The sequence below is a fragment of the Triturus cristatus genome, chromosome 9, assembly GCF_964204655.1.
Source record: "Triturus cristatus chromosome 9, aTriCri1.1, whole genome shotgun sequence".
NCBI classification, from domain to species: Eukaryota; Metazoa; Chordata; class Amphibia; order Caudata; family Salamandridae; genus Triturus; species Triturus cristatus.
This window is the reverse complement of record NC_140592.1, coordinates 156421051-156448337: the sequence shown is the minus strand read 5'-3', so window position 1 is coordinate 156448337 and position 27287 is coordinate 156421051. Positions and strand designations below refer to the sequence as shown.

Below are 27287 nucleotides of genomic sequence, written 5' to 3'. Positions count from 1 at the left end.
AACATAATATCTTAACCCCCCTCCAAGCCGGGTTTTGGGCTAGGACATCTACGATCGACCAATTATTTAGGCTGCAGTTGATACATTGGAAATCCGTTTCCATTGAGGGAGGTAGCCTCTACCTCATTTTTGTAGATTTAAAATCTGCCTTTGATTTGGTTCCGAGGGAAATATTGTGGGCAATTCTAAGAGATATGGGAGTGCAGGAATACCTGTGTCATCAGATAGAACGTCTCCACGAGGGCAATTACGCTCGTATCAGATATGGAAAGAACGGAGAACTCTCAGCCCCCTTGCCTGTGGAAAGAGGGGTTCGACAGGGCTGTGTTCTGGCACCCACACTTTTTTCCCTCTACATTAACGGGCTAATAGATTTTCTGAGCGGTGGGAAGAACATCGACGCCCCCAGGTTGGCCTTGATGTTTGCGGATGATACGCTTCTCCTCACAAAATCCCCAATGGGAATCCAGAGGACACTTGACAACTTTAGAGATTTCTGCAAACATCGGGGCCTGGAAATCAACCTGCAAAAAACGAAGTAAAAGGACTTCAATGTAGGCAAATCCACCCGCCCCAATCCCTGCTTGGTCGGCAGACCCCTTGAAAGAGTAAATATTTTTGATTATCTAGGCCTGACTCTGACTGAGAAAATGGACTGGGGTCCCCAAATAAACAAAACAGGGCTGAAATTTACTCAAGTAATGGGGGGTATCCTAAAATTATATAGGAATTGCTCCAAAAAAACACTTAGCCCAGTGCTGGAAATCTATAAGGTACAGGCCAGGTCCGCTGCCCTCTATGGAGCAGAACTCTGGGGTCACTGTGCACAGAGCCCGGTAACCCGAATAGAGAACACCTTCATTAGACAGCTTCTGAGCCTTCCCATTAGCACCCCATTAACACCTCTTCACTTAGATCTTGGGGTTAGGTCCATTGTGGAAGAAGCGGCCCTCAGGCCCATCCTCTATTGGCGCCGCCTCTGGAGTACTCCGGAGCTAGCTGCCTATAGGGACGAATTAACCAACGTCATGGGTATGCGAGGCTCAGGGACAATACCTTGGCTCCAACATAAGGAACATCTGCGAGGGCTTGTGCAGGAGCGATCTATGGAACAACGCGGAGGACACATCCCTATCAACAGCAAGAAAGACCCTGATGGAGTGCTTCAGAGAGCACAAGCTCACCGAGCTTGAATGAAGAACTACCACCGGCCGTTTGACAGTGGATTTCCTGGCAATAAAAAATAGGTACACTCTAGAACTGGTGCTGGATGACATCCAGCCTCTTCTCGCCAAAAAGCTTTATGTCCAGTTCAGGCATGAAGTCCTCCCGTTGCGAACATTTACCCGAAACTGGGAGGGGACTTCAAATAGGGGTTGCCCGGCCTGTAACTACCCCGATGAATTGGAATTGCACGTGTTATTTTTTAGCAAGGGGTGTGGAAAGGCCAGAACACGCTGGCTAATCCAATTATGCTGATATTCTGGGACAAGCCGCTGTTCTGAAGTGTATAGGATATTTAAAACAAACACGCAAATGCCTATTGTTTATTCCATGTCACGCTTTCTATTAAATATGTGGTGCACCCGAAGGGCTATCCTCAAAAGATTGACCCAGCAAAATGACAATACAGGAACTGTATGAGTGACCTGAATACTGCACTTGTCTGGCTATACTCAGGGACATGGGGGGGGGGGGTTATCATTCTCATCGATTTGAACTATTGAATAGTACTGTATTAATTATTTTTATATACAACTATTTAAAATTGCCTATATTCAATGAATTCAATGTATTTATATTGCTTGCTTTTACCAATGCTTTTATGGCATTTGACTGCCGAAATAAACTTTTTTTGAAAAAAAATAACAAATATATATATATATTTGTATTTTCATTTTTTACATATTTATATATTTTTTTTAATGTATTTTGTTTTTAAAATATTTTTTGTTGTGGTTGATATTTTGTTTGTTTTTCATTTTTAATTGACTGTAGTGGGAATAGTAATGCGTATCACTTTCTCTACTGTCAGACTCATTAGAGTGGAAGTAGTAATTTTTACCTATCTGCTATACAACACTTTCCCTACTGTTGCACTCAATGGAGTGAGAATAATAATTTTCACCCCTCCGCTATCCAACACTTCCCCTACTGTTGCACTTATTGGAGTGGGAATTGTAATTGTTATCCCTCCGCTATCCAAGACGGTCCCTACTGTTGCACTCATTGGAGTGGGAATAGTAATTTTTACCCCTCCGCTATTCAACACTTTCCCTACTGTTGCACTGACTGGAGTGGGAACAGTAATTTTTACCCCTCCTCTATCCAACACTTTCCCTACTATTGCACTGCCTGGAGTGGGAATCGTAAATGTTATCTCTCTGTTAGCCAACACTTTCCCCACTGTTGCACTGACTGGAGTGGGAATCGTAAATGTTATCTCTCTGCTATCCAACACTTTCCCTACTGTTGCACTGACTGGACGGTCTACTCATTCCACTCATTGGAGTGGGAATAGTAATCTTTACCCCTCGGCTATCCAACACCTTCCCTACTGTTGCATTGATTAGAGTGGGAAATTTAAGTTTGAATCTTTTTAAATAGTTGAATGTTTTAAATAATAATTGAATGTTTTTTAACATAAATGTTATGTTAGTGGTATATATATAAATATATTTATTTGTTACATTTTTATATAGTTTTAAAATTATGAAATACATTTAAATTACTAGTTTATTAATTGTTTTACAGTAAATATATATAATAAATATTATATATGTGTGTTTAACTGTTTTAGGTTATGTTCACTTGTTATTTTTGTTAAAATGTATATTAACTCTATTTAATGTTTCTAATTAAGTTTATTATTTAATATATTTAATATTTAATATTTTATTTTATATATATATATATATATGTGTACATATATATATATATACATATAAAAAACAACATTTTTTACATCTACATTTATGTCATCAATATTTCTGTTTCAATGTTTTTGCACTTACCTTTATGTAGGATGTCAATATTTTTTACATCTATATTTCTGACTCGATATTGTGGTATGGGGATGTTTTGGGTGTCGATGTTTTGTCAGTGAACCTGCTTGCTTAGTATCTCAAATGTGGAAACAGCAGTCATCAAGCAGCAGTAAACAGGGAATATAGATAGATAAGTGGTATTTGGGCCACAGAGGGAGGGACGCATACAGTAGGTTATTGGTGTTTGGGGGCCTGTGCTGTGGGCATTGCAGGCTGTAAATTGAGTGAGACACTGTAATGGAGCTTCTGTGGAAAAGGAAAGTGAAAGCAGGTGACAGGTAAGTGATGCATCTGGGTAATTCAGAGGAGGAGTTCATTCTGCTGCCTAAACACACTCTTTCATACTGCTCACCCAGCAGAGTAGTTTTATGGCATTGATTCCTATTCATCCCATGCAATAAGTAGCCCCTTCAGCCACACTGACATTTTTGTGACCTCCACAATGCATCTTTAGAATGGCAGTTTCTATTTTTAACACTTTAAGCAGAGTAAAGCCCTGTCTCTACTGGCCTCTAATTATTGTACTTGACAGTGCTGTTTCAGCAAAAGGAATATGGAAGCCCCAAACAAAATGCGTGTGACAGGCCTGGATGCTGTGCCTGACTAATGTCATTGTTGAATGGGTGCAGGGGAAAGAAACAGTAAGAGGAGGGTGAAAAGTAAGAGAATAGGGGTCAAGGGGTGAACCACTAGGAGGGTTAGGGCAACCAGAGCCACAAGAACCAGGACAAGAAGAATCAGACCTAAACTGCGTGGACTAGGGTTACCAATGCCAGAGGGGACTAAGAGCAAATAGACAACGAGGAACAGGACAATAAATAACAGCACAGAGGCACCGGGGCCAGGGTCAGAATGATCAGGAGGGCCATGGGGATATGGAACATGGAATCTGGACCCAGTGGACAAGGGTTCAAAGCAACATAAGGACCAGGGATAGAAGAAACAGAAGGACCTAGGCCATAATGATGAGTGAGGAGGGCCTGAGAGTACCAACCAGGACCAGAGGAGTACCAGAAATAAGAACAGGACTACATGGACGAAGGTGATCAGAATAAGGAGGAATAGGTATAGGCAAATGAGGGGGACTCAATAACCAGGAGAGCAGAACTAATGGACGAGAATTAGGGTGAGAAGGATGAAAAGGTCCAGGACCGAGAGCCTGTGAAACAGGGGACCGAGGATCCAAACAGCTAGGGGCAGGAGTACATGAGAATGATGACCAGTCAAACCAAGATCAGAAATTACAGGACCAGGAAGATATTAGACTAACATGAACCAGCGGTCAAGGAACATCACAGCTCAGAAATGCTAGACAGGGCCAGTTATTGCAGAGCCATGTGGGCAAGGAGCAGAATGACCAAGGCCAGGAGGATCAGGACCAGATAACAGAGGATTAAGAGGACAAATATCAGGACATGAAGGGTAATGATAATGACCTGTATGTCCTTAAAACAAGGATAAACAGGACAGTGATTAGAAAGAGTCAGGGGGCATTATCAAGGGCACCCAAAAGACCAGAACAAGAGCATTAGATTAACTGAAAGACTTATGACCAAGAGGACTAGAAACAGGGATAAGAGGTTCATAAAGATTAGGACCTAGGAGACCACGGCTCAGATTACCAAGTGGGGAGGAGCAATTATTATTAGTAGCAGGACAAGGGTGAGGAGGATCTGAGGTAAGAAGGCCAACCAGCATCCGGAAGATCAAGTGGAATGGATAGCGGTGGACAGGAGGACTAAGACCAAAATGACCATGCTCAGGAGGACCCAAACAAGGAGAACTTGGATCAATGGCTGCAGTGCCAGTAGGACTAAATAGACAAGGAACCGGTCCAGGAGAACAAGGACAACCCAAAACAGGAAGACAAAGACTAAGTGCCAAGGCACAAGAAGCCAGGACCTGCAGTACCATGGCTAGGAGATTGACAGTGAAAAGAACCAGGACACATTTTATTACAACCTAGACGACTACAAAGGAACACGGCCAGCTGGGTCAAGACAGTGAGAACCAGTAAGGGCCATGATGGCCAAAAGGGAAAGTTTATGATAACAAGCACAATGGGACAAGAAATACCAGGATCCCCAGGACCAAGGAGACCAAGACTACGATAGCAGGTAGGTCAGGTCCAGGAGAACTAAGTCCAGGAGAATCCAACCGATAAGGAACAGGAACCAAAGGACAGGGACAATCGGCACAGAATCTCGGGTAGGACAAGGACTATGAATAAGAAAAATAGCATGACCTTGACAAGAAGTGCCAGGTAGCCGAGACCAGGAACACAGGCAGCCAGAATCAGAAGGAACCATTCTAAGAGAACCAGGAAACAACGGAATGTTATGTTATGTTATGTTAAAACTTTATTTCTATAGCGCACGGCTACTCCAAAGGAGTGTCCCGGCGCTTTATCGGGGCAGCTCAATAAGACATAACATCATAAAACAGACAACAAACAAAAGAAAAGAAACATCCTAGAGGTTAAAAAGCCATCCTAGAGGTTAAAAAGCCTGAGGGGACTGAGGGGACCATGATGATCAGGGCACTTGGGATCAGGACCTTGAGTATCAAGACCAGGAGCACCAGGTAAGAAGGAAAAGGAGGATCAGAATGATTAGGAACAGGGACATCTGTTCCAAGATGATCACAATCTGGAGGTCCAAGCCACAGAGCTAGGAACAGGATGGCCAGGACAATTATCAACAGATGGATCATAATAAATTTCTGTCACAGCACAGGGCAAGCAGCAGGAAGAACAGGGTGAAAAGGATCAAGACCAGATCCAGGAAGACAAGATCCAGGCCAATAGGACAAGAATAAGCAAAGAAGACAAGGGGGTCAGTATCAAGAATACCAGGAGGACCAGGACCGGAGCAAGGAGGATTAGAAGTATCTACACCAATAGTACAAGGAACAGACAGGCTTAGAAGTGCCAGGGCGACCATAACCATAGGACCAGCGGCCAGAGTACCAAGTGGAGCAGAATGACCAGGACCTGTTGGTAGCAGAACCAGTATGAGAAAGATCAGGAGGACTACCAACAGCCAGGGCCAGGAAGACTAAGGGGACTGTACCTTTATTTCCAGTAGGAACAGGACCAAAATGACGAGGCTCAGATGGACCCAAACAAAGAGTACCCGTATAAAGTGTGCCAAGGCCATTGGGTGCAGTGCCAGAAGTACTATGAGGACAAGGCACAGGGCTGTGTGGACATGAATGAGTCAAAGCAAGAAGACAAGAGCTAAGAGGTCAAGGCCTAATAGGTCAAGGACTCAAGAGACCAGGTAGACCGAAGGCACCAGCAGGTCCAGGAACTGATGTACTGAGAATCAGATGGGCAGGGTGAGAAGGATACGAAGGTCCAGGTAAAATGGACAAGGATCAAGAGGATCAGGAAAGAAAAGAAAGAGCTAAGAGAAGGGGGCCTCAAGAGACCAGAATGGGCAGGAAAAGCAGAAGCAAGAGGATTAGTCATACAAAGACCCAAAGAAGGAAGACCACAAGAACAGGTTCAGTGGGCACAAAACCAGGACGAGAACACAGACTGTGATGCCCATGAATAGGAAGACCATTGCTAGGCAAATCAGTCACTAAGGGGCTCATTAGTATGTCTGCCCGCCATAGGCCCGGGAAATGGGACCACATGCTATGTATGCGACGGTCCCGCACTAGGCATTAGAATGCCCCCGCCATACTGGCGGGCGCATCCCACATTCCTGACATTGCGGAGGGCGGTGCTTTCAGCAGCACCCTCCGCTATGTCAGAAACGCATGTTGTGCAGTGCGGTGCCTGCCCCCCATGTGCACCCCCCCTCCCGAACACCCTGAGGGCCTGCAACGGGCCCCCATAGACCAAACCGCATGCCTTTCCATGGCGGAGTCTCCGCCATGGAAAGGCCAATCTCCGCCACAATGATAATATGCACCGCCACCATATTCCTGGGCTTTTCAGCCCAGGGGACAATCGGGCGAATTGCCTACCGGTGGAAGACTGTCCGCCGGTGTCCCCCCCGCCATCCTAATGTGGTGGGCGGAAAAGTAATGCAGGTGGGAGATTTTGGCAGGCGGATCGCCACCGCCATTTGGGCGGTGGCTATCCGCCCGCTATAATAATGACCCCCTAAGTGAGGAATGATAGGAGAATAGGACCTGGACAATAAAGAGGAGATGGCCATGCAATCAGAGGCAGCAGGACTAGAGCTAGGAGAACCAGGGCAATGGGGGCCAGTGGAATTTCAACCAAGGCGTAGAGGAAGCTCAGTTTACAGAGGCCCAGGGTATCAGGACCTGGCACCCCAGTACAGATATCTGGGCCTAACTCCATCGTTTTTTGCTCCCCATGCCATTCCAGTTTGACCCCAGCCATATGCAAAACAGTCTTGACCCTGCACCCAAGGGGTCAGTCCAGCCTGAACTGCCAGGCCAGGTCCTCCCTGGACTGGAAGCAGGCATCCTATTACCGGTTTTGGGGCTTCACCCCTCATCAGCCAGGTTAGCTGGACTCCAGTGGCATGGAGAGCACGGGACCCACATCTGGGAATACCCGTCCCACTCGGGTGACAAATGCAAAAAGAACAATTGATGGACAGAATGCAGAAAAATGTCATACATTCACCCATGTACTGAGATCAGGGCCAAAATCCATTGTGTTTTGCTCCCCATCCATTCCAGTTTGAACCCAGTCATATTCAAATCAGTCTTGACCCTACGCCCAATGGGAACAGTCCAGCCCCAACTGCCAGGCCAGGTCCTCCCTGGACTGGGAACAAGCATCCTAGTTTTGGTTTCGGGGTTTCACTTCTCATTAGCCAGGATAGCTTGACTCCAGTAGCATGGAGAGCACAGCACCCACGTCTTGGCATACCCATCCCACTCAGGTTGACAAATGCAACAAGAACAATTGATGGACATAATGCAGAACAATGTCATACATTCACCCCAGTACAGATATCTGGGCCTAAATCCAACGTTTTTTGCTCCCCATGCTATTCCAGTTTGAACCCAGCCATATGCCAATCAGTCTTGACCCTGTGCCCAATGGGAACAGTCCAGCCCGAACTGCCCGGCCAGGTCCTCCCTGGACTGGAGACTAGCATCTTAGGACCGGTTTCAGGGTTTCACCCCTCATCAGCCAGGATAGCTAGTCTCCAGTGACATGGAGAGCACGGGACATACCAGGACAAGCATGGCCAGGATGAGGAGGAAAAGGAAGACCAGTACAAGGAAGGCCAGGACCACAGGAGCCATGATGACCAAGCTGGGTGGCTAAGAAGGGCTATGAGCAGGATGACCTGAACAAGGAGGGACTGGATAAAGTGGGCAAGTTAGTTCAAGAGGACAGCCAAGAATATCATGACATATTGGAGGGGGACCTGGAGCGCTAATCATGTCAGGAGGAGATGGATTAGGGCAGTTAAGACCAGGGACCAGATGTCAGAGAATTAGATGGACTAAAAGGATCAGAATAAGCAGGGCCAGAAACAAGCATATAAGGACCAGATTGATCATAACCAAGGTACCAGAGCCGGATGTTCCAGCAGGAGCAGAAGCTAGGACCTGGGTTTAGTACCAGGCTGGTGAGGATCAGGAGAACCAGGAGTACCAGAGCCATGAGGACCAATGGGACCAGACCAGGACCAAAATGACCAAACACAGCCCAAGAGGACCTAATAAGGAGGACCAATAGAGGCAGTGCCAGGTGGACCATTAGGAACAGATCAAGGAGAATGACTATGACCCAATCAAGGAAGAATAAGAGTGCCAGCCATAGGAGAACAGGGACAACAGGGCTATGTGGGTAAGGACCCAGCAGACTAGCAGAATAAGGATGAGGATCAGTAGCACCAGGACTAGGAGGCCCAGGAAGGGCTAAACCAAGGATGAGCCAGGAGCAGGACCAGGAAGACTAGGGTCAGAAAGGACTACAACCAAGTCGCATACTTTCAGGAAACCAGGGTGACCAGTATTAATTAGATCAGGGCCAGGATTATGATCAGAAGAACCAAAACAACCCGACAAATAAGGACTTGGAACAGGCCTATGAGTAGGACCAATGCCTAAAGGCACAGCATGACTGAAAGTGAAGAACACCTATGTAAGTCTAGGCCACATGTATTAGGATATTCCTTTTGTGAATGGTTCTTATTCATGCTTCTTAAACTGCCAACACCTAGAAATCACCCCTCTTAAACCCACGTATAGAACTGGCAAGTATTTGCTGAAAAATCAGAGCATGCAAAGTGAATAAAAAGCCAAGACTGTTACACCCTGCTCTATGAGTGTAGTAGACGTGATCTGATGCTGGTTTAGAAGACTAAGTGTGGATCTGAGGGCACAGGGATTAATATATGGCCGAGGAGTTTAAAGGTGGATGGGTGAAAATGAGTCTGCCATGAAGGATGACAAAAATAGTTGGAGAAACTCAGATGGCCGAAGTCAGGAAAAATAGTTATTGGCTAACCAAGGGGGACACATGTATATGGTAATCAGCAAAGGGAAGCTCATGATAATAAGAAGGCTCTGATGAACAGAAGAGGGGGTGGTGGATGCTCCAGATAGATTGTCTGACATGGTGAAATAGAGATTCTGTGTGCCCAACTGATCTTTGCACTGACATTCCATGTGTGTGTTTGTGAGGTGGATTTGTAGCAATGTCCAGATTTATTAAGATGTCATGCAAGGCAACTTTTTGTGCTGCGTTGCATGATAGGGAGACAGCAGAATTGTACCATATCTACTAAAATATGACATATTTCTGTTCTCCTCCTCTGCTTGAGCACTGTGTGCTGCCTAGTGCCAATGCAGGCACCCTTGCATCACAATTAGGATTGTTTTTGTGCAGTAAGGGCAACTTCCAGTACAAAAACAATATTTTAAAGCATTTTTCTATTTCTGTGTGTGCTGAAGAATCCAGCACGCATAGAAAGAGGAAGTAACGAGGAGCAATACAGACATTTCTTCTTGTTGTGCCTCACTTGGGAAGGCGTTCCATTTTGATGTTATCCCAGATTTACTAAGGTGAGCACCAGGGGCGGCTGGTGTATAGGGGCGAGATGGGCGTCGCCCTGCCACCCTGCCTGGGTAAAAGAAATGTGAGGTGGAACACCGAGCAGCTGTCTGCTCGGTGAACAGCCATTTGTAAATCTGGGCTTTTCCTTGAGGGGGTGGGGAGAATGTACATTAGCTCTGCGCATGCCTCCCGGCCGGGCGAAGATTTCTTCGACCTAGTGCAAGAAAGCAGTGCAGTGACGACAATCTGATGGGCGCTGCCTGTGTATCACTGCAGGAATCGTGTTTGAGTTTGGGCGTTAATCGCATGGCCCAGGGAGGAGTCGGAAGCCCTCCATTCATTTCAATGGCTAGGGGCAGGCCAGTCCGGCTGAGACCTAGGGAGCAACAGTTTATTTTAAAATGATTGTTGGGCTGGGGTTTGGGGGAGGAGTCGAAATCCAGCAGTTTCCCGTTCCAGTCTTAGGTACATTCCACCCGTCACTGTCTGCAGTCCAAATCATTAGGAGCCCGGCGCGAGTCGAGAACGTTCCATTGGTGAGTTAAAACTACGTTATTAAAAACCATTTGCGTTTCTGTGTTGCTTCCCTACGGTTTTGGTTCTGTCCGCACCTGCCTTGTTGATGCTTTGGAAATAATAATCTAGGACATCGACATGCCAGAATCAAAAGGGCCCCAAATTAACCAGTGAGGATTTTTCCACAGAGTCAGGCTAGCAGGGTGTGCGAGGTGGAGAGCTGAGCACGGGAGGCAAGGAGGGCGGTGTGTCAGACCAGATTTACAACACTCCCCTCTCCCCGCTGGAAACAACCGTCTGCACGCACGAGACTGCAGTGTGCTGAGCACGAGAGCTCTGGGTGTGCACGCCGTGGTGACAGGGGTGAAGGGCACTTCAGCGGTGAGGAGTAGAAACAGAGCTCTGGGCAGTCATCTGAATAGTGAAGTAGGGCAGGGCCGTCCTGGGTAAGAGCAAAGATCTCCCAGATTAGGTTCAAATCTCCCCGGGGAAAAGGCAGCGTACATGGAAGTAGGACAAAACTGGCCGGAGGTCGGTGGCAGGGAGTGCTCTCTGGGGATTAGCGTAGAGCACAAAGGTGACTGGTGCAGAGCCCCCTAAAGGGCTTGGTGATCTCATAGAGTAGGAGCAGAGCAAAACACCTCTGGAGCCGAGACAGAGCCCGTAGAGTTAGCGAGGGCTCTCTGGGGGGCAGTGCATGTCTCATGGGGCACGGTATTATTCTATGGGGGAAGGTACACATCTCAGGAAGCAGAGCAGTACTTTCGAGTGGTAGGAGCATGTCTCTTTAGGGTTCCGGCAAAGCTGCAGTGTATTCATGACTGGCGTTTAAAGAGCATGGCCGGCTCTAGGGCAGACAGATGCTGAAGTGTGAGAGGATTCGAAAGGGCCTCAGAGTTGATTTCTGGGAGCGAGGAACTATTCCTGAGAAGGGAAATGGGGCGCAATACTAGTTTAGGTGAGGAGAGGCGCGAGGGATCAAGGGGCAAGAGAAAGGGCAGAAAGAAAGGAATGTGAACAGGGGAAAGAATGCTCCACGTTTCCCAGCCAGTGCACTGTGAATTAGGCACTTGTTGCTGAGTCCGTCCTCACCCCCGCCCCCCACCCCCTTAAAGCCAGCTCCTAAAGCAGGCTGGCTGAGCCTTTCATCCTTCCTAAACTAAAATGAGTATTCCCAGTTTACTAATTTGAATGCATTTTATTGATAGCAAGTGCAATGGCAAGCCCTATAAAAGAGCTATTTTATTAGGACAACGTTTCCCACGCCCAAACTTTCTAAATGGCCCACTTCTCTAACACTCTGAACCTCTACACTTTCCACATTAACATCGTCCACATTTCGACTGCCACCAGACACTCCCTGGCTCCTCCGTGCACAACTTTCTTGCTGGCAGAAAACCAGCACAACACAGGCAGAAGGATAACACAGAACAGGCAACTACAGGCACTGAACAGAAAGGCGGTCCGCTGAGCAGACAGGTAAGAGGCATTGAGAAACCCTGCAGATGGCAGATACAACAAGCACATCATAGCATATAACGGGCACGACCACAAGCAGCTACAGATCAGACAGTTAACACACACACTGCAGAGAGATGGAAGGTGCCTCAAGCCGGTCAATTAAGGAACAGCACAAAAATGTCACAGGTACTGAGTAGACATGCACGCAACCAACTGCGACCAGTGCCAGGGTACCGGGTGCTGATTTCGGGGGGCAGAGTGTGTGCAAGTGTATTATAGGTTTAAAAACACCTGCTGCTTTCATGTGGCTTCTGCCTGTCTGCCTTCCTCCACCCAGGATCTGGCTTTATGGTCAGAGCTGCTGTCTAGGGAACTAGTTTTGAGTCTCGGCGTCGGCTCAAAATTCTGGGATTCTGGGTAAATCACTTAATCACCCCATACCTAAAAACAATATGTGTGAGTGTGATCTTATGTGATGTAAACAGTGCTCATGTAAAGTGCTCTGCCTTCAGGTCGGCTTCATGCTATGTATAAAAACTGCAGAAACATGCACCTAAAGAAAAGAACAAAGCCTTAACATTAGGAAAGACAAAGAGATGCCCATTTACTGGCTGATTTATGCAAATTGAAACAAGAAAACCCGGATAAATCAATGCTTTCCAGTGTAAATTGTGTTATCTTATGCAAATATTTTATATCACTAAAACTATGTTTCCTCACACTTGTGCTTTAAAAAAATGCTATATTTGGATCTCTTTTTAAAAAAAATAGGTGGCGTAAAAGCCACCATTTCAATCTATTATGTTTCAAAATGTTCTTGCAGGATAGCATCCCCCTGCACCCTCCTTTTGTACTTCGGGCTCGCTCGCTACGCTCGCTCGCTCTTTCTACTCGGGTACAAAACATTTCGCCTCACCACTTTGAAAATCTACCAGCCGCCACTGGTGAGCACACCTGGGATTGCAATAAAACCCTTGAGTGGATGCATGGGAATGCCCATGCTCCATCATTGGAACACCTTCTCAACACAGGTTAACTCAAGGCAGTGATCACTAAGCCACGCAGAGCCATGCAAGGTGTCTTTGTGCAGCTTAGTAATTATCATTTAAGAGCTTGCAATGCCTTGTGTCGCCTTGCATGACGTAAGGGCAATGCAAACCCTTAGTAAATCTGCCCCTAAATGCATAGTAGTAAGACTCCTTGTGTGATAAAAGACTTGCATGGACCTGTGGGATACATTTAGCATAAAGTGTGCAGTGTGCTTGTATTGGCTGCATCCCTGTGGATAGAGGGTGAAGCAGTCAGTGCAGAATCTCTTCTATTTAGGCATCAACCCGGTAAATAGTGACATTGTTCAGCTATTTGCATGGCTGCCGGCTGAATGGTGCATACCCTCTAATGCTTAGCCAGCAGCCAGGTAAATTGTGAAGTGTTTCTGCTAATTGCATTGCTGCCAGCTGAACAGTACAGAATCTTTACTATTCAGCTCGAAGCTGGTAAATATTTAAGTTGTCCTGCTATTTGCAAAGATTGTGGATGAACAGTGCAGAATCTCCACAAATTAGCCAGCGACTGGGTAAATAGTTACGTTTTTCTGCTGTTTGCGTGGCTGCCAGAATCTCTGCTGTTTAGCAAGTGGCTGGGTAAACAGTGACTTGATCTGCTTTTGCACAACTGCCAGCTGGACAGTGCAAAATCTCCACTATTTAGTCAGCAGCCGGGTAAATATTTATATTTTCCTGCTATTTGTACGGCCATCAGATGGAAAGAGCAGAATGTCTACTATTTAACTAATGGTTGGGTAACTACTGAGGTTTTTCTTCTATTTGCATGGCCATCTGCCAGACTGTGCAGAATCTCTATTATCTAGCCAGCGGCTAGGTAAATAGTGAAGTTTCTCTGCTCTTTTCATGCATGCCGGCCAAATAGTAACAAATTTCTAGTATTTTGCCTGCGGTTGAGCAAATAGCTGAATAAATTCCCTATTTACCTAGCAGTCGTGTAAATAGACACCACCTATTAAAAATGGTATTGCTGCACCCTATAATAGTTTGCCAATCACAACTAACATTTTTATAAAAAATACCCTTCAGTTTGAAAAAGCACCAAATAATTTGTTCTTCCCTTTTCTATCAACAGAAGTCTTTAACTATGATCCATGAAAGTGGCTAGTAAGTATGAAAGGTTGCACCTTCTTTCACAGTCGCCGCAGCACTTACCGCATATGTACTGTGACATACGCAGGACATTTTATGGAGCATGTCTTTCAGCCTCACCTAATTCAACTAACATCTATCATATAGGTCTTCCTCGGCCACTCTCTAACCCCCACACCACAAAAAAGGCATCTGGGTACCATTGCGAATTTGAGCACTTACCGGCCTTGTCACAGGCATGAAGCGCTATACAACTGCTCTAATACAATGCACAGATGTGGTGTAATCTTACTGTGCAGGTGAACATAAGCCTGTCAAAGGTTGGTGTGGCTGAACCTGTGCAGAGAATATTTATCTGAGGAATTAAGCAATCATAGACTTGAATAGTATAAGGTCATACAATCCAAATACAAGCAAATACTTACATCACTGAGTAGGTCAAAAGCTTCATTCAATGCAATGTCAAGCATTCCAATTCCTTTTGCAAATAGTTTGTCGAGGTGTTCCCTGAAATGCTGCAAAATAAAAAATATGAAAAGTCAAAATTATTAAATGAAATCACTATAACTGCATAGAAACAGCAAGAGACTTTTTGCATTAAAACGCGAGCTTAGATGTTTTTGTTTTGTTTATTTATGACGCGTTTGAATGACCTGTGCATAATTAATCGTACAGACAACAATATAGCTACGAATGAGCTGGCAGCCGTCGATGGACTGACAGGAAAATAAGCATGCTATCGAAGGTAGCCGAGGGGCGGCAGCCAGTGGACTGTCTTTCCTTCTGTAACTGACCAGCCAAACAACAACATACAGCCATGGCAAACATCTAAGCTTCCACCTGCCAGCACCCTCTATCCCCTCTCTTCCTAATATGCTACTGGGCAATACAGCCTATTGCCTAGGGAAAAGGAAAGTTTCTTTACAGCTTTGCAGATTGTGACTTCAACGTGGTCATTATATTTTATTCAGCATGTTCTTGTGAAAAGGCAATACATCCCTGTCCACATTGAAAGCAAAAATATCAACCAGATTGGCCTCAAAAAACATATATCTATTCTATATCTGTTCTAATTACACAGTGGGGATTGTCACTGTGTAGTTATAGTTAGGACAGAGTTTCCATAGGAAGATGATTTTATCTTTTGCTAGCAACTTTGGTGCCGTTGGATGAATCTTCACAAAACTTCCCCAAAACAAATTAATCTACCTCAGTTCCTACCTGGAAAGTCTTGCAGTGATCTGTCAAGCATGGGCTGAGAAAAGGTGATGGTCCAAAAAACAATTTCCCTGTTAATGTTACCATAGGACATTTTGGAAAGCGCTGCAGAAAAAACAGCTGAACCGAAATGCACAAAATGTGGCAGAAAGTTAAAACTTTACCCAGTTTGCTTGCAGGGGGTTACGCGTAGGACCTAGCTGTAGGCCCTGTGGCCAATGCCATTCCATGTATGGCTAAAGCCACTGTATAGCAGTGCTTGGGTGTCCGTGGGGAGTTGGGATCCCATCGGGAGTTGGGGATAGTACTTGCAGCCAACCCCATTACGTGCATGGCCTAAAGCTTTGCTCACTGAAGTAGTTGGGTGAATATGACCAAAAGACCCATACATTAATTGAAAAAAAAACAAGGTTAAAAGTGACGTTGTAGTTCAGTGTTCTAATAATATAAAATCAAATTTTAATACAAAAAACACTGAAATTCACCAGTTCACCAGTTATAATTTATTGAGCTAACTATAACTTGCATCCTTGCCATGCACTGGTTATAATCTCAAATATTACATCACTCTTATAATCTCAAATGACATGATTGGTGACTTCAGTGAATATATATATATATATATATCCCAAAGGTTCCAAGTTACCTTGCATAGAGATGCCAACTCAGGTAGAAATATAGCCATCGTTTATTGCAGGTAATAAGCACAGCGCGTTTGAAACCCTCAAGCAAAGCGCCAAACATGTTTCGGGCTCCATGCCCTTGTTCACTGGCTGCATGCGCAAAGTCCCAGCAGCTGTGTGGACTCATACCTTTAACCCCGCCCTAATGGGACCTCCTTCTGCACAGTGGCATTATGGGGTAAGTAGTCCGTGTCTGTACCAATTGGTTGCTGCCAGGGCTCAGTGCATTGAAGAAATACAATCCCAAGTGGGTGCTGTGAGGAAAAACTGCCACAGTGCTTATCAATGTTCATCCTGGCAATACCGACATTTCCAGCTCCTCAGTGCGTAGGGGGTACGCACCGTACATACACGGGTGGGGGTACGACTCGAACGTACAGGGGTGTACATACACGGGGGGGTTCGACACGTACAGGGGTGTACATACACGGGGGGTTCGACACGTACAGGGGTGTACATACACGGGTGGGGGTACGACTCGAACGTACAGGGGTGTACATACACGGGGGGTTCGACACGTACAGGGGTGTACATACACGGTAGGTTCGACACGTACAGGGGTGTACATACACGAGGGGTTCGACACGTACAGGGGTGTACATACACGGGGGTTCGACACGTACAGGGGTGTACATACACGGGGGGTTCGACACGTACAGGGGTGTACATACACGGGGGGTTCGACACGTACAGGGGTGTACATACACGGGGGGTACAGCGTGTACTCACGGGGGCTGGGGGGGGGTTCGGCGCGTACTCACGGGGGCTGGGGGGGGTACGGCACGTACCGGGCCCCCTAATCTGGTCGTTTCGTGGCGTACTTCGCTTTTCCGGCACTTTTTGGGTGCCGTAAAAATATTGCCGTCCGGACTGCTGTCGGTTCGAATCGTACTTCCTGGTTCGTGAAACGCTGCCTGAGAGCGTCCCGACGTCACGTCGGCGCTTTCCCCGGATCACATTTGTATGTATATTTTCGTCGGTCGGTGTTTTGTACGACTCGTACGGAAATGGTGTTTCCGTGCGAATCGTACTTGCATGTTTGTAAAGTTTTACAACCAGGTACGAGTCGGACGGAGAAAACCCTCCGTCCGACGGTTCGTACCCGGTTTTTACAGGATCATAATCGGCACCCTAGTGTATTTTCAAAGAGACCCTGATGCATTTCGACGGTCAAGCCACCTTGCTCACACAATCAGGCGCCATTACAGTAGGTCCTTAAATGCATTATCACACAGAGTGGTTGTCATGGCAACATGGTAGCATCATAGACATGAAAGAGCCTTTGTTACTAATGACAAATGTAACAAAACATAAATGTTTAAAAAAATAATACGAAGACTTTTAGTCAGTCCCTCAAATTACACATAATGGTGTGAATGACAGCTGTATGAGAGATTCCCGAATGGTGCAGGGAAGATCTAGAAACATACAGGGAATGGGATATCACACCAACAAATAATTGAGACAGTATAAGGCATCCATAGTCGGGGTGCCACAATAGCAGTAAAGTTGGGACAATTGAAAATAATGCTCTAGTGAGCTAACTAGCAGATGCGGTATATTCTCAGCGTCCCAACACATAAGTCATTAACAGAGATCAAGCCCAAGCGGGCCTAGTGTCCACTTCTAAGTAAAATGTATCTTCAAACATAACCACGTTGAGTCAAAACGATCCCTGTTTCAAAGTCACAGCACTGACTATCATCATGCAAATATGTCAAACACCATATGAATGTGTACCTAGATATGCCTATGAGCTAAACAATAAAAATTAAATTAAACACATCAAAAAAGTGTGAAAAAGAAAAAATAACTGAAATCGTACCTTACACCCATTCTACGGGAGAGAAGAGCTACAGCTAAAGATGTACTATTAACTCTTCACATGAGTTCAGTCCCTGAGGTATTTTGGTGTTTAACATTAATATATTTACCTCGATTCCAATCTCCTTAATAGGAGCTGCCTGTTTCCCCCTCTAAGGCTTTTGGGTACAGAGTCAATGGCAAAATACACCAAATCCTTGCCATTGCCTTGATGACATTGATTAATATGTCTAGCTACAGTGTAGCTTTTGTCATAATTAGCTATTGCTCTAAGGTGTTGCAAGATCCTGACATGGACTTTGTGTATTGTGCTTCCCACATATTTCTTTTCACATGTACACTCTAGCACATACACCGCAAATTCGCTTTTGCAATTATATGTGCCCCTGATTTCAATCCGTGTTTCTCTGAGAGGTGACTGTATGGTCGTCGTGTTACGGCCATATCGGCACGCCTTGTAGTTTGCTCATTTCTGAAATTCTCTTTTGGCTCTAAGCCGATCTGAGCCACCCTTGGCTTGTGGCAAGTTGTGCACTAGCTCTCTACGCATCGATTCTGCCCTGCTGAAAGATATTATTACGGCACGTGGTAATTCTGAGCCTATGATGGGATCACTTCTCGCAATGTTCCAATTCCTCTGTAGGATATTGTGTAATCTGGCATGATAGGCTGAGTACCCCACGATAAGTCGTACTGAGTGAACAGATTTTTTCTTCTTACTGTTACTTATACCAAACAGCATCTCCTCTTGGCTTTTTGGTCTAGCTTTGGCCTCTGCTGCCCTTAACACATCCTCACTGTAACCCCCACTTTCATTCTGTTTATTAAATCTTTTTGCACTATACCCAAACCTTCCTCACTACTACAATTGCGCTCCATGCGTAGGTATTCCACAAAGGGGATACTGTTTTTGAGTCTGGTCGGATAGAAGCTGCTGGCGTGGAGGATGGAATTTCCAGATGTTGGCTTTCTGTATGTTTTAGTGTGGAGCCTATTGTTTTCAACATAAACCACAAGGTCTAGGAAATGTACTTCATTCTTGCTAATGTTACAGGTGAAGGTGAGAGTCAAATCATTGTTGTTAATTTTTTGTGCAAATCTCTGTGCTGACTCAGGTGACCCTTTCCACAAGATGAATAAATCATCAATGTATCAGGTCAGAAAGACCACATTCTCTGACCATTCCCTGGCAAAAATGACCTTGAGTACCTGTTCCTCCCACCAGCGCATATGCAAATTAGAATAGCTCTTCCTTGTGTCTGTTTGTTAGTGTGTTGGTCATACATAAAGAGGTTGTTTTCTAGACACCATTCCCTCATGCTGAGAATCATAAGTATATGCTGGTGTAAATGAATAGGTCTAGAGCCTAAGAAATGTTTCAGTGCTCAAATCCCATCCACGTGTCTAATACTGGTGTAGAGATACTGCTCATCCCAGGACAAGTTATATATCTTACGCAGGAAATCTCCGGTGTCCTTAATGTACGAGGGTAACTTACATACATATTCCTGGAGAAAATGATCTATGGATCAAGAAGTGTTTTCAAACAGCCCCCTATCGCAGAAATTATGGGACGCCCTGGAGGGATGCTAGCATTCTTGTGTACCTTGGGGATTAAGTAAAGAATTAGAGTGACTGTGTAGTCAATTTTCAAAAATTCAAACTCGCCCGTGGAAATTAGACCCTGGCCCCTCCATCTGTAGAACTCTGTGTGGAATTTTTCTTTAATAACTTGAAGGCTCATGGGACCAACTCTGCAGTAACAATATCTGTCCTGGATGTATATATATATATATTTATTTCGGCTCCAGATTGCATGTCTCCTTCGTGTTTGGTGGGTGGATTTGCATATATATATATAATTCAGCAATTATAGTTACCTGAGCTAACTAGAACTTATGCCACGTCACCACTGGGAAGTTAAAGTTAGGATCATGCTTCCATAGGAAAGGTCATTTTTATGTTGCTAACAATTTTGCCTCCGTATGACAAATCTCCACAAAACGTTTTTCGAAAAAGTACTACTTTTTTACTAGTTTGTACATTGAAAGATTTGGGGTGATTCATCAAGTGGGGGCTGAGAAAAAAAGAGCGGTCACAAAATGCATTTCCCCCATTGATTTTTCCTTTGGAACTTTGGACACAGTACAGCCCAAACTGCTGAATGCATTTACACCAAACTTGGCAGAAAGCTAGGTATTTGCCGAGAAAGAGTGCTTTTTGTGTGTTGGTCTAAATCCGTTCAGCAGTTTTGGAAAAGGTAAGGTTAAAAATAATGAATATATCATGCCAAGGAGGGTTGTGGAGCGATGAGATCTGATTGGCTGCTGCAACATGGACTAGGAAGTGGTGGCAGCCATCTTGGAACTTGGGACTCAGTCTTCAGTCCTAAAACAAATTAAAAAAAAGACATAGGGTGCAGGGTGGGGATACCCTGACCCCCTAGCTCTAGGCAATGGGACCTTTTTCCTTTATTTTGTTGCAAAAGTCACTGAAGTTCCTCTAATCCACAGCAAAACAAACAAAGTTCAGGCTCCTGTGCCTTTCAAACTGCCCCCGGGTGGACCAGGACTCATCAGGGAGGCGCAGGGGGAAGGGGTAATGTATTTCCCCTCCACAAGCCTTTAAGAGGCCCTGGGAACCCAATCCCCCGGGGCCAACATGATATTGAAAGGCCCCCTCTCCAAGCCTTAAAAGACCCCAGGGACCCATCCCCTTGGGTCAATAATTCAATAAAGGGGGGTGCTCACCACCTCTCCCCAAGCTAAGAGAGGCCCGGGTACCCAATCCCCTGGGGTGGTCTTTTAAATAAAAAGAAAAGGACCCACACGGCGCCCCTCCCTGAGCTATGCAATGGCCCCGGAGAACCCATCCCCAGGAGCCAACTCAGTATTTCCATGACGGTGAGCAATTAAAGCATGTCCTTGCCAGCAGTCTTAGGCAGGGAAATGCATTGAATTGATCCCACCCCACGGGAGCAAAAGTAAACTGCCCCTGCAAAGTTGGAGCAATGCCAGCTCCTGTAGCACCCACAATGGGTGAAATCAGGGGAGCTGGCGGGCTGCAGTGGCCTTGGGCCTTCCCCTGCTGCACCAAAAAGAGAGGTGCTCTGGGGTACCCCGGTGGCCACTTAAAAAAATATGCTGGCTCTTGCAGGAGTGGGTGGGGCTGAGATGCCAGGGGCATCCCCCTGCAGCCCCCAATGTGAGGTTAGCTGAGGCATGCCCGTGTAGGCACTGGGGCACCCAAATATACAAAAAAGTGGAACGCAAACTGCGGGATCAGGGAACCGGCACAGCTGACAAAGCCCTGGGGCACCCCCCTGAATCCCCCAAAGAGCAAAATACCTTGGGTTGCCCTGGTTAGGCACCAGGGCATGCCATATATTAAAAAAACACCAGTTCCTGCGCTGGTTCATACGGCCACTTGCAGGGAGCTGCTGGGCCGCGAGGGCCCTAGGGGTTCCTCAGCTGTCCCCTATAGAAAAAAACAATGGGTGTCCTGGGTGGGAATTCGTGCCCTTGCCATGCACTGATAATTGCTCCACATATTACATCATCTATGACATCATTGTTAATATCACTGCAACATTTGCAATTAAACTATTGATGAGAAAACTGTGCATGGCGGGGGACGAGCTATAATTACTGTAGGGCACAAGTTACTCGAGATCATCGTAACTACAACTGGTGAATTTCTATAGTTTTTGATTTTTTAAATGTTGCATTGTTACTGACTGATAGAAATGGGGATCTCTGGTTGGCAGAAGTAGGTACCTTAGTCCAAATAGGTACCCTTGCTTCTAGTCAGAGTAAGGGGGATACACTCCTAAAATAACCCCTGCTCACCCCCTTGGTAGCTTGGCACGACAGGCTTATCTCAGAGGCAGTTTGTAAAGCATCTGTGAACACATACAGTAACACAGTGAAAACACTACAAATGGACACCACACCACTTTAGAAAAATAAGTTATCTTCATCTAAACCAAAACAAGACCAAACATACACAATACAGTATTAAAAACAAGGCTTTCAAATAGTAGAACTAGTTCAGTTCAATTCAAGTTGTAAATGCAACACTTTTCTCACAAAGTACCTTAGATGCGCCACGCAAAAACAAACAAAATAGCCGCAGGTAAGGTGATGCGTCGGTTCCTTACACGCAGGGAAGGTGATGCATCGGTTCCCTACTTCGGGGGTGGTGATGCGCCGGTTCCTGACTGCAGTGCAGGGGAGGGGATGTGTTGGTTCCTTAACAGAGAGGAGGTGATGCATCGTTTTCTTACTGCATGGGGAGTTGATTCATCTGTTTCGTACTGCATCCCACAATGATGGGACAGTCTTGGCGCCTCGTTGTGATGCGTTGATCCGGTACAATGCGTGGCTTCATGCAACTGCACAGCAGGCTTGCATCGGGATCGGTGCGGTGATCTCGGACTTCAGGGATCATTGCACCCGATGCGTTGTTCTGCAATTTCTCGAGCAGCAGCAGGCGCTGCGACGGTTTCTTCAATGTTGCATTGATTTTCCAGCTTCCAGCGACAAACAGTCTGTAGAGGTTCTACACAGCAGCAGGCACCTCTATGCAGGTTAGAATTCCCAGCAAGGAAATTTCGGGGAGCTGATGGTGAAGTCTTTGTGTCCCTGAGACTTCAGAACAGGGGGCAAGCTCAGTTTCAAGCCCTTGGAGATCTTTTCTTCAAGCAGGTGACAAAGCAAACAGCAAAACCCTTTTTCTCCTTTCCTTGGCAGCAAGCAGCCACTGCAGGCCAACCCCAGACAGCAAACAGCACAGGGGCAGTATTCCTCCTCAGCTTATCCAGCTCTTCTCCTTGGCAAAGGTTCCTCTTGATTTCCCAGAAGTGATCTAAAAGTCTGGGCCTTTCTTTTTATACACCAAAATCCTTTGTTCTCTGAAGGGAGAGAGTGTCTGTACCCAGCCAAAATCAGTTTTGTGGGGCACTTTGCAAGTGCACAACAATCTCCATTGTCAGTGTGAGCCCTGGCTCCAGACACACCACAGGGGGGCGGAGCCGTCATTGTGGAAGGCAGGCACAGCCCTATTCAGGTGAAGGTGCTACTCCTCCCACCACTCCAAATGCAGACTGGTCCTATTCAACCCCACCCTGACTCATCAGACTTCTCGAGCCACTGTCCTTCTCCAGCCCCTGTCATCCAAAAGCCAGACATGCAATACACAAACCTAGCAGAGGCACACTGTATAGTTAGGCAAGAAAATACCTACTTGCTAAAAGTGGTATTTTCAAACACAGAATGTAAAAATCACCCTCACTAAAAGATGCATCTTAACATTCTGAGTTTAGGCATACTAAACTTTATTTTCCTATCTTGTTCCCAGGGTCAGTTATGTTTATAAGATGTTATAAACAAACTCCCCATTCTGGCATATGGGAAAAGAGAGCCCTGCAATAGTGAAAAACGAAATTGGCAGTATTTCACTATCAGGACATGCCACACACATCAGGGCATGTCCTACCTTTCACATACATGCACTCTGCCCACAGGGGTACCTTGGGCCTACCTTAGGGGTGACTAATATGTAGAAAAGGGAAGGTTTAGGGATTGGTAACTGTGTGCACTTGCCAAGTCGACATGGCAGTCCCAGACTGCACACAGGCTCTGCAATGGCAGGTCTGGGTCACATTTTACAAGCTGCTTCTGTGGGTGGGGCTCTGCAATGGCAGGTCTGGGTCACATTTTACAAGCTGCTTCTGTGGGTGGCACAATCAGTGCTGCAAGCCCACCAGCAGCATTTGAATTACAGGCCATGGTCACACATAGTGCATTGTTCTAGGGTCTGACAAGTAAATCAAATAAGCAATCATGGAAACACTAATCCATAACACAATTTACAAAAGAAAGCATATGCACTTTAGAAATGATCAGCAGTGGTAAAGTGCCCAGAGTCATAAAACCACCAACAACAGGTCAGAAAAAATACAGAAGGAAGGCAAAAAGTTCTGGGATTACCCTGCAAAAAGAGCCAAGTCCAACACTGAACATTTGACATAACTATAACGTTATTTTAAACTTTGTTTTTTTCAGTGGATATGTATATACATAGATATGAGAGCGAGAAAACAGATCCACTGTTTAGAGGTTGCAGAAGAGGAGACATGTTGGCAAAGCTCACACCAGCAGATTTTTGACAATATAGGTTTCAGGAGGGGAGGTGGCAATCCCCTCATTTAAGCACAGTAGACCGGGTATTGACTGGGGCTGTGGTATTTCTTTCTTGAAAAAGCTCTCCTTCAAAAATTGCTTTATGGATATCCGGCTGTCATTGTCCATCTGGTCATTTTAGCATCATGAGTCTTGCAGTTGAATATGATTTGAATGATTTATTTTTATTGTCTATTCTGAGCATGCAGTAAGGGGTGTAGTAGTGCACCCAGTTTCGCAGATATGTTTGGCTTTTTTCTCCAAGGTTCTGTGGGTCATGGATCACACTTGAATCCTTGTTCCAATGGGGTACAATGCAGCTCTTTCAGATCCTAATATGTTTTTGGAGAATAACCTGGAGATTAACTTTCCCTGCCACTTTTTAGCAACAGGTGAAATCTCCTTCTGAATATCACTAGAATAATTCTCTGGGACTCCCAAAATGGCTAGTGGGTCAGGGCATCCCTACCTTGCCGTATTAAGCCTTATTTTCATTGTAACATCGATTCCCCAAGTCCTGCAAAGTCAGCAAATTCATGTTGTGTCCAGCCAATCATGGCATTTTGTCCCGATCTTGGTCCTATGGGCCCAGCTAATCAGAATGCTTTATTTTGCTGTTTTGTCTAGCGGGATTCTCTCAGGACTCTCTTGGGAGTCCCACTGCACTAGATATCTCTATTTTATTAACCTGAATTCCTCAAAAACTTTTGAGGAAGTTTAGACTTTGTAGTAAGCTTACTACTTTTGCTATTCACAAACTGTGATAGTAAACTTACAACAAAATTTTAAGTCACACGTCACCACCCCATTGGCTTACTGTAGTGTGGTCGAGTGTCTTCTGTCCCTAAACTACTCCCTACACGTAATCTTGCTTAGAAACTTGATTGTAATATTTCATGTGACCTCTAGTAACACAGGTTGTGAAATAAAGTTAAAAGGAAAACTTTACTTCTTTTTTATACACTTCAAAACTAGGTTTAAATCTAGCATGATAAAATACATTCATACACTCAGGTTTTAGATGTAAAGTTATGGAGATAAGAGGTCTCTGTCCTTCAGTTATTTGTTATTATTACTGGCAAAGATTTGATAACATAAAAGATTTACTTTTGACAATAGTTTGGACTATTACATTGTTTTTCTTTTGAGCATCCAGCTCTTGCTATAGTTCTGAAATGCAATTATTCTCTGAGCTGGTCCAGAGTGAACATTGGGACACCATAATCCATTAACTTCCTCAAAAAATAGTACCTCAAATAATCTGAATGTGTATCACTGCCCACTGAACCCCATTCATAGTGATCAACACTCTTGGCTTGTTTGAAGTTTCATGTACCAAAGTATGCAAACTTGCTCATCCACACATTCTCCAGGGCCTTCTGATTGTGCACTTGTGTTGTTCCAGACCCATGGGTGGCAACGTGCAACTGATGGCAGGTAAGCAAAGACATGGTACACACTAAGACAAGAAACACAACAGGTCAATAATGTGCACTATTGAAGAACTGGTTCAATGTATTAACAACCAGGTGGCACTGACAACACAATATCAAGAGTGATCATCAAGAAACAGTTGTAAGGCCTCCAGTTTGGCAGTCCAAAATAAATGGGATGACCTAATATAGGAATATCTGCAGTTTTCGGGTAAGCGGCACATCTGTTTCTGTGTTTGTTGTAGTTTCTTGTTGCCCCTCAGATATTACTATCCCAAATTGGGTTTAGCATTGGTCTGCTCCATTTCCTGTGGTTTCTCTTTGGGTTTGTAGATATTAATGTCAAATCTGGGTTTAGCTCTTTAATGAACTTGTTCCTCATTCACCTAAAGGACATCAGAATATTTTACCTATTGCTTTTTAGGCACTACAAGACTGGAAGTTGTTATTATCTATTGTTGTAGAAAGGGTTATTAGTGGTGGTAAATGTGCATCTTCCACTGGCAATAAGGCCACTAAAGCTCTAGAGCACTAGAGCTCACAATAGGTCTCGAAAAATTATTCCCATGCTTAACCCTTGGTATTTTGGCTACGAGCAGAAATGCTTAACTAAGAGACAGGTATGTAAAGCATTTAAAAACACAGATTCATTGAATAATTAGGAAACAACACAGAATAAAATCCGACACCAATTAAAATAAATAGAAAATATTTGTATCTTTAAAATGACATGAAAACGAAAAATATCCAATGTAGTAAACCAGAGATTTAGCACTATATAGCACTTGGAAACCTATAGCACCACTTTGGGACATCTGGTATTGCTTAACCAGGACAAAGTCAATGTTTCAGGCTGAACGTGTACCCCTCACAGTAGGCCTCGGTCAATATTTCACCTTCGGTCTTAGAATCTTTTCTGGAGCTTTTTTTGCCGGGGTCCCTCAATGTTCTTCACCAATCTGGGTTCAGGGAGGGATCGCCGGTGCGCTTTCCAGGGAGTTCCTGGTCAAACTCTGAAGTCGAACCACTGGAGCTTTTTAGGTTGAAATCTTTTTGTTTGGAAGCTGCACAAAAAGGAGGTGCATTGCGGTCTGGCCACGCAGGGTCCATTACATCAAATGATAAATGCATTAAAAATACAAAAGCCCCACTTTCCACCACCCGCCCAAATAGAGAAAAGAAAGGAAGATAAAGGGAGAAAATACAGAAAAAGGAAGCCACCCTCTGCCCCCCCCCCCCAGATTCATTGCCTCTGAATGGCGCTGATCGTAAAAATATTCTTAGAAAAAGTTGGAATATCTTATATGTAGGTGTCCGAAGCAGTATGGTGCAGAAGGCGTAGGTACTTGGGGCAGTACAGCTCCCTAAACTATGGAGCTAACAGGGCTAGAAAGGGTTGCCAAAGGTCACTAAAGGAGGAGCCCTGGCCAGCCAAGGTGAGAGAGATTTTTTCCATGCCCAGCACGTGCCACAGTCTCTGGTACCACCTTGTGTGCGTCGGAACTCGGGGAGTCTTCCAATGTATCAGTATGTTCTGAATGACTGTGCCGAGGGCAATGGCTATCTGTTTCCCTCGTCTGGATTTCAAGGGGTAAGTAAGCGGGTTTTACACTCCCAGCAGTATGCATGCTGGAAACCTGGGATGTTCCGTGTCCTGATATTTATCTACCTTGTCTAGAACATGTGACCAGTAAGTCCAGATGTGTGTGCAGTCCCATAGGAGGTGAACCAAGGTGCCCCTCAGACTGCACCCTCTCCAAC

The 27287-nt window shown here is 45.2% G+C and overlaps 1 protein-coding gene across 3 annotated transcripts in view; it reads right to left on the bottom strand.

Moving 5' to 3' along the window:
* The window catches only part of CACNA2D3 (calcium voltage-gated channel auxiliary subunit alpha2delta 3), a 2334275-nt gene that overhangs the window by 1196182 nt on the left and 1110806 nt on the right, over nucleotides 1-27287 (bottom strand). For all 3 annotated transcript variants that reach the window (XM_085624637.1, XM_085624639.1, XM_085624638.1), the window contains exon 10: nucleotides 14612-14701. In XM_085624637.1, the coding sequence (XP_085480763.1) occupies nucleotides 14612-14701 (90 nt within the window). The remainder of the gene's footprint in view (nucleotides 1-14611; nucleotides 14702-27287) is intronic.